The following is an 8,385-nucleotide window of genomic DNA, read 5'->3' as shown; positions in this document are numbered from 1 at the left end:
TCGGGAGATGGTCACCTGTTATAAAAGCCTGCAGCTCTCCATGTTCCGGGTGGGTGTTAGGAGCGGAGAGAGTGAGAGTGGAGAGAACGGGGAGTTTAAAAAGGAGTTTAAAAAGATAACAGGATCAGTGAAGGCTATAGCTCAGCCTGACCTGTGTTTTATTTTGTGTTTGTGATTTGTTTTGTTTACCTGTTTTATTTTGCTCTATGAGCAAGTGTGTTTTTGTTTAACTATTTTATTTATTTTTGTTTTTGTAAATAAAAACGGCGCGAGCGCCTTTACCTGCAGTACGTCCCTGGTGTCAGTTTTTGTTCCTGCTTCTGCCTGACATCAGACCACTCGTCCACCCTGTCACACTGTTTTATAAGTTGTATAAGCATTTAATTAAATATCTACCTATGTATTACATTATGATGATTAGGTGATTTCAATATCCATCTCTCCAACCTCCACCCATTCTGCCAGATTCCTTCCTCTCCTTCACTCCTTCAACTTCTCTCTCTCTCCATCCCCTCTTACCCACAAAGCTGGCCGTCAACTGGACCTCACCTTCTCCAGGGCCTGCTGCCCCTCCACCTTCTCTGTCACCCCTCTGGACCTCTCTGATCAATATTTCATCTCTTTTTCTCTGTCTGTCCCCTCTGTCCCTACTCCACCTACCCCCACTGTCACCTCCCACCGTAACCTCCACTCTCTCTCCCCCTCTGTCCTTGCCTCCACCTCTCTCTCTCTCACCTCCCCCTATTGACTCTTTCTCCCAACTCTCTGTAGACTCTGCTACCTCCACTCTTTTCTCCTCCCTCGACTCCCTGTCCCCTAACCTCCCGACCTGCCCGCCCCTCCCCTCCCCAACCCTGGCTCTCCTCTGTGCTCCGCTTGGCAAGAACCAAACTGCGCTCTGCTGAAAAGAAATGGAAGAGAACCAAACTCCCTGCTGCCTTAGACCTATACCGCTCCCTCCTTTCCTCCTTCTCTTCTACTCTCTCCTCTGCTAAACGCTCCTATTTCCAATCTATTATCCAATCCTCGACGAACAACCCCAGGAAACTATCCTCTACCTTCTCCTCCCTCCTCAATCCTCCCCACCTCCTCCTACCTCCTCTATCTCCTCTGACGACTTTGCCTCTTCCTTCTCTGCTAAAATTTCTGATATCCGCAAATTCTTTAACACCTCTACCTCCAAACCCTCATCTCTCCCTACAACCCCAACCGACCTCTCCGCTCCGCCTGCACTAGAATACTGGCTGTACCTCCTCTACGCTCCCCTGCCTCAAGAGCCCACTCCTTCTCCATCCTCGCCCCGCAGTGGTGGAACGACCTTCCTATGGATGTCAGGACTGCCCAGTCCCTGACCACGTTCCGGCGCCTCCTCAAGACACACCTCTTCAGACAACACCTGTAAAACTTTCTTCCCTTCTGGACAATATAGCACAATCCCTTTAATGCACTTTAACTTGCACTTATCTGCTCCCTATTTTACTGTATTTAATCCTGCACTTAATCCAATCTGTAGTATTTTGTATTTCACTTGCACTCGTATCTAACCATGATGTAACTATCAACACTGTTATCAGCTCTTGAACTGCCCCGATATCAAATCGTACTGTGTTTTGTATTTGCTCTTATTAGGACTGAAGTCACTGTATTTTGTATCTTGCCCTTAATTGTACTGTAATTCTTGATATGTATTTTATTTTGTATACAACTGTAAGTCGCCCTGGGTAAGGGCAAATGTATTTATCAGAATGCTAAGAATATATTTGCATCCAGAATTAAAAGCATTTGCAGATAACACCATAATCATAACAGCAGTGAACCCTGATCAGAATAACTGAACACAAGAGTGCCAGTGGCTTGAATTCAATCAGAGTTTATGGCACTTCCACAGAAATACTTCTGGGGTAGATTCAATTAAAAACAAATTGACAACACCCCCCCCCCCCCCCCCCCCCCCCCCCCGCAAAGGCAATGGTAGTTCCGTCATTGTGATGTAATCCAGGCCCAAATAGCTATTAAGCCACTTGGCCACTTTGCAAGAGGCAACAGTATTCTAATGTTAGTGTTATATTAATCCTGTGGGTGCATTGTGAGCATTTATAAACACTGGCTGTACTGCACCGTTATGGTAGTTCTTAGAATCATATTGTCCACCATCGTCTGACACCTCCATCTAACAGGTTCTCTGCAGTTTTTTTCTTATACTTTTTATCCTCAAAGCTTGAATAGTATATAACAGCGTGTGGTCCAGCTTCCCAGTCATCAGAGTTTCTTTGAAAGAAACAGTGTTTCAGAAAAATATCCTCTTCCCCATTTAACTTTTACATGATCTCTCTTCCACTGACCGGGCCGGACTTGGGTTTGTAAAACCTGGGTCATCCCGGATTAGATGTGTGACTTCTCATTGCGTTTGATAGAAAATGCAGTTCAGAAAGGAGACATCCACCAATGGAAAGAAAATGAATGATTTATTGAATTGACAGATAAACATGTCCGTAAATGAGTATATTGTTATTTGAATTTGGCCCATGGCCTTACTCCATTGGATATACAGACGTGCTCAAATTTGTTGGTACCCCTCCACAAAAAACGAAGAATGCACAATTTTCTCTGAAATAACTTGAAACTGACAAAAGTAATTGGCATCCACCATTGTTTATTCCATATTTAATAGAAATTAGACTTTGCTTTTGATTTTTTATTCAACATAATATTGTAAATAAGAAAACAAATGAAAATGGCATGGACAAAAATGATGGGACCGCTAACCTAATATTTTGTTGCACAACCTTTAGAGGCAATCACTGCAATCAAACGTTTTCTGTAGCTCTCAAAGAGACTTCTGCACCTGTTAACAGGTAGTTTGACCCACTCTTCCTGAGAAAACTGCTCCAGCTGTCTCAGGTTTGATGGGTGCCTTCTCCAGACTGCAAGTTTCAGCTCTTTCCATAGATGTTCAACAGGATTCAGATCAGGACTCATAGAAGGCCACTTCAGAATAGTCCAATGTTTTGTTCTTATCCATTCTTGGGTGCTTTTAGCTGTGTGTTTTGGGTCATTATCCTGTTGGAGGACCCATGACCTGCGACTGAGACAGAGCTTTCTGACACTGGGCAGTACGTTTCGCTCCAGAATGCCTTGATAGTCTTGAGATTTCATTGTGCCCTGCACAGATTCAAGGCACCCTGTGCCAGGCGCAGCAAAGCAGCCCCAAAACATAACCGAGCCTCCTCCATGTTTCACTGTAGGTGTGGTGTTCTTTTCTTTGAAAGCTTCATTTTTTCATCTGTGAACATAGAGCTGATGTGACTTGCCAAAAAGCTCCAGTTTTGACTCATCTGTCCAAAGGACATTCTCCCAGAAGGATTGTGGCTTGTCAATATGCATTTTAGCAAATTCCAGTATGGCTTTTTTATGTTTTTCTTTCAAAAGTGGAGTCCTCCTGGGTCTTCTTCCATGGAGCCCACTTTCGCTCAAAAAGCGACAGATGGTGCACTCAGAAACTGACGTACCTTCACCTTGGAGTTCAGCTTGTATCTCTTTGGCAGTTATCCTTGGTTCTTTTTCTACCATTCGCACTATCCTTCTGTTCAATCTGGGGTCAATTTTCCTCTTGCAGCCGCGCCCAGGGAGGTTGGCTACAGTTCCATGGACCTTAAACTTCTTAATAATATTTGCAACTGTTGTCACAGGAACATCAAGCTGCTTGGAGATGGTCTTGTAGCCTTTACCTTTACCATGCTTGTCTATTATTTTCTTTCTGATCTCCTCAGACAACTCTTTCCTTTGCTTTCTCTGGTCCATGTTCAGTGTGGTGCACACAATGATACCAAACAGCACAGTGACTACTTTTCTCCATTTAAATAGGCTGAATGACTGATTACAAGATTGGAGACATGTGTGATACTAATTAAAGAAACTAATTAGTTTGAAATATCACTATAATCCAATTATTTATTATCTTTTCTAAGGGGTACCAACAAATGTGTCCAGGCCATTTTAGAATATCTTTGTAGAATAAGCAATAATTCATCTCTTTTCACAGCTTCTTTGCTTTATTCTATGACATACCAAAGGCATGCAAGTATACATGATAAAATAGCTTTTAATTTCATCACTTTTCAGGAGGAATGAAGCATTATTTCAATGAGCTGTAAGGGTACCAACAAATTTGAGCACGTCTGTATATATATATGGTTTGATCATTACATATTTGATTAATGGGCAGATTCTCCTTTCAAAAATACAACCAAGTTTGCACAAGATGTGAGATTATAAGCAGATCACTGTCATCTCCGTCTATTATCATCAGTGTCTATTTTTAAAACACTTAAGCACACCTTCAAAACTAATTTGGGAATTGCAGGGTCATCTGATATACTAATTAAAAATTCTTAATGATTCCAAAGAATCAAGGGGATTGTTTTCAGCCATCTGCAGTATAATGTCAAAATTGCAAAGCTTTTTTTTTTTTTTTTTTAATACATATTTATAAGTGGCCATTTACAGTACAATACTATACTTAATTATCCTGCCCTATTCACTTGCAAACTTTGGCTAAAAGGAAATTAGACTTAAGACAAGTGATGGGAGAACAATTTTGGTTTCATGCAGGTAAAGATTATGTACAGTACAGCTGGGTTTGTATATTGTCAGCAATACACTTGCACTATACAGATGATTAAATCTTTACAGTAGGAGGTAGTATATGCTGCAGGAGCTTATGCACAGACATGGATTAGTCATTTTCATCTTGCGCACTAGACATCCAGCCTGCCAATATATTGTGCAATGCTTGCTGTTGTCGATGTAGATCTGTTTTGTTTTTCTGCATGCAAAGTGAGAGTCAGACGCCCTCTCCTTGTGCTTATTGGAGCTGCAGTAAAATAAAGTCTCAGATTGAAGCTGCCTTTTTCTGTTACTATCACTGTAACGTGAATTCAGCCAATCTCTTCCCTATGACGTTCAGTGAGGCTGGATTCAGAACGACTCGATCATAATATTTAACACACCCACCCAGAATTAAGCTGCAAGAACACCAGCCCAACCAGTCTATAGCGATCGGTAGAGCTGCAGGGGTATTCACGCAGTCTGCACCTGTCAACAATCGCCTTATATCCTATTTTATTTAAGAATAATAGCAGAAATGATAACTTCTCTGAGTATACTTCACAGACCGCGCTTTTCTGGAAGGAATTGGATCATCTGATTCATTGTTCAAGAAGCTTGTTCTGATTTTTTTTTTGCACTGCAAAAAATGTTCCATATTTGATCCTGCAATTTGCAGCAGGGGTAGAGCTATACCGTGTTGTATACTACAAGTTGCGTACTTCTGTCAGAAAATAAAAATAAAGAAAGGAACTGTTTGGATGTAGCGGTTTTTAAGTCGTTTTTTTTTCATTATTATTATTATTATACAGCATCAACAACAAGATAATTTTTTGTAAGTATCGGGCCTTGCGGAAGATTTTGGCATCGACGTTTTAGAAAATACAAGTTGGGCAAATGCATTCTACATGTCCAGAAGACGAAAACGAATCCCGGCTCTGCAGTCCAGATTCTGGAGAGTCGCTGTAGGAACCCTCGAATGCACTAAATACTATGGATATTTGTGTTCGTATTAACACCCTGCTTTGAGTTCTGTACATAACTATCGTTAAAGAGCATTCGCATGCACAATATGAAGACATCTCTTACGCGGTAGGAAGGATGCTTCAAACCTGGGTGTAAATCTTTTTTTTTTTTTTTTTTTTCTCTAGTAAATTTATGTCACCTGGCTGTTTTTTCTGTCTAGATTTCCCCCAAAAAGAATTACTCCCGATTTTTGTTTAAATTGAAAAGCTTTTCTGATTAACAATTACACTATGCCATGTTCATAAGCTAAGTAACATCAACAAACTTACACATGTATCATTTTAAGCATTCGCTTGTGCTTATTATTTGATAATCCTGTACTAGCACAAGATACGTTACTTTTTAGTGTATGTGTATGTATTATTTTAAACCTATATACATATATTAATTTATCATATTATCAAAATGAAGATGATACTGTTTCGCAAATTTAGAGTGTTAATTCTGATGGTGTTTCTCATCGCATGTACCATGCACATTATGATCGATTTACTACCAAAGCTCGAGAAGCGGGCGGCGGGTCCTGGTACTGCGGGGAACAGCGGATGCTCGTGCTCACACAGACCGAGTGAAGAGCCTCAGAGCTGGGGCAAGCGGCGTGCCAGGACCGGGGCAGAATCTGGCTGGCCTGACAAGCACACCCTGAGGATTCTTCAGGATTTTAGCAACGAGCCGAGTTCTAACCTGTCCTCCCATTCACTAGAAAAAAATACGGGACCAGCGGACAAAACCGAGGCTTTTAAAAGACTTGAACAATATCCCCAGCATGAGAATATTGAGAAGCAGTTTATCCAGGACACGAATACCAATGATAATCAACCTGCTAAGGGTTACTCGAAACTGAACGCTCTGTTTGAGCATTCCCTTTACAAAATTCAGGTCCCCGGAGTCATTGACGAGGACACCTTATTTAATGTCAATACTGATATCAGATTTAACCCTAAAGCGGCTGAGAATCAAGAATGGTAAGCGAAACACTATTTTTGCATATACTATTGGATTACTGAATGGAAAGATATGTTACATTTTAAAAATAATCAGGGATCTAAAAATTCATTATTATCATGTAATTAACATTTAACACAAGATAGTGTGGACACTCGTGTTCTCTTGTGCTTGAGATGAAGCGATATTGTACTTTACTGTCCCCAGAGCACACGAGTTTAAGAAGGGCGTACTGACATACATTTTGAATTATTGACCTGTACTATAACCCGTTTCAACCAAATGATCATTCCTAAACGGATTGACCGATTCTACAATGGTTTAAATCTAGTGCATTATTCTAGAATGGGTTAAATTGACCTAATCGAATGTATTATTATAATTTGCATTCAGATTTAAATAAATAAAATAATAAAAAAAAGATTTACTTTAACAGGGTTGGTTCATCAAACTGTAGTTTGCTAAAATGGTTTCAATGTGTTTAATCTGTTAATGATACATTGTACATAAAGGGTGGGCTGTTTACAATGCACTGACACTGTCAGCATTTTTCAAAATATGGCAAATATTTATTATAAGTGTATACTCTAGGAGTTCACATACATGTGTCATTTCGTGTCATGAACACCGTCTCTGCTTATTTTACGTTAATGTTCTCATTATAATGTTGTATCACTAGTAGTATTTAGAATAATGTATTAAGCCTGGTTATCGTGGACCTAAAGGGGTTAATGCATTATCACGCTTGGTGGCGTTTTGTCAATGGGCACCAGTTAATGTTGTGCCTAACAATCTTGGTTGGAAATAATTAATAATTAGCGAATCCCCAATTTTTTTGTTCAAGGTTAAAAACCGGATTAGTTTTGAAGACAGTACTGTAATTAAAAATACTGTAACTATCACGCAGAACGCAGTTATCAAGAATATGGAATGACAAGTGCAAAAAATAACATTTCTGAATAGTATATCTACCTACAACTACAGTATTGAAATTATTTTATTTATAAGACGGATCCTTTTGATAAAATACTGCTCTTTTGTAGTCAGGGAACTACAAATTATATTTTGCATTGTACTACTGTGGAATAATAAATATTGTATTTTATAACTGTGATGTTATTTAAAGAACATATGTATATCACTATTCTTGATTGCCTTGTATCCATAGTTACACACTCCGGTGTGTAACTAGTTGCAACTAAAATGTTAAAATCTTGCCTAGTAGGTTATATTTTAGATGATGAAGACAACTCCTTTTTTTATGAGGGGGCGATTTCACCAAGCTAAGCAAAACCTGTGTTACAAAATGACCAATTAATGTTTATACTGTGTAACTGAGCTCCCCTTAATGACTTTGATGTTAAATTGTTACACTTATGATAAATTGCACAACCGCCATGAGAATTAGTTAGTTAGAAATTAGATCTGAAAATCTAAAAATACTATGATGTCTCTGGCCAGAGGAATATTTACCCACTCATCTTAATTCTGTTTACTGTTTAACATTTGTATACAACTGTATATAATTCTTTATTTGTAATTCATGTAATCATTATAATTATTCATTTTTTTAATCCTTAGGCAAAATGAAGGAAATAACGAAGAGGAGTATGTTCCAACTGGAGAACCTTCCGCAGATTCCTATCCAAACTGGTTAAAATTCCACATTGGGATTAATCGATATGAACTGTACTCCAGGCACAATCCAGTGATCGATTCTTTGTTAAAGGATCTAGTCTCCCAAAAAATCAGCAGTGTTGGTAAGTTTACACCTCATCAAATATCTGTACTGTGTTAATGTATTCATGT

The 8,385-nt window shown here is 39.3% G+C and overlaps 1 protein-coding gene across 1 annotated transcript in view; it reads left to right on the top strand.

Annotated features, from left to right (window-relative positions):
* The first annotated feature begins 5,020 nt into the window (after positions 1–5,020).
* Positions 5,021–8,385, top strand: part of LOC117418035 (extracellular serine/threonine protein kinase FAM20C-like) — a 37,320-nt gene continuing 33,955 nt past the window's right edge. The window contains exons 1-2 of the mRNA XM_034030555.3: positions 5,021–6,596; positions 8,158–8,336. Of these exons, the coding sequence (XP_033886446.3) occupies positions 6,037–6,596; positions 8,158–8,336 (739 nt within the window). The 5' untranslated portion in view covers positions 5,021–6,036. The remainder of the gene's footprint in view (positions 6,597–8,157; positions 8,337–8,385) is intronic.

Source organism: Acipenser ruthenus, chromosome 13 (assembly GCF_902713425.1).
Source record: "Acipenser ruthenus chromosome 13, fAciRut3.2 maternal haplotype, whole genome shotgun sequence".
In the NCBI taxonomy this organism is placed as follows: domain Eukaryota; kingdom Metazoa; phylum Chordata; class Actinopteri; order Acipenseriformes; family Acipenseridae; genus Acipenser; species Acipenser ruthenus.
Note: the sequence above shows the minus strand (reverse complement) of the source record. Positions and strands in the feature narration are given on the sequence as shown.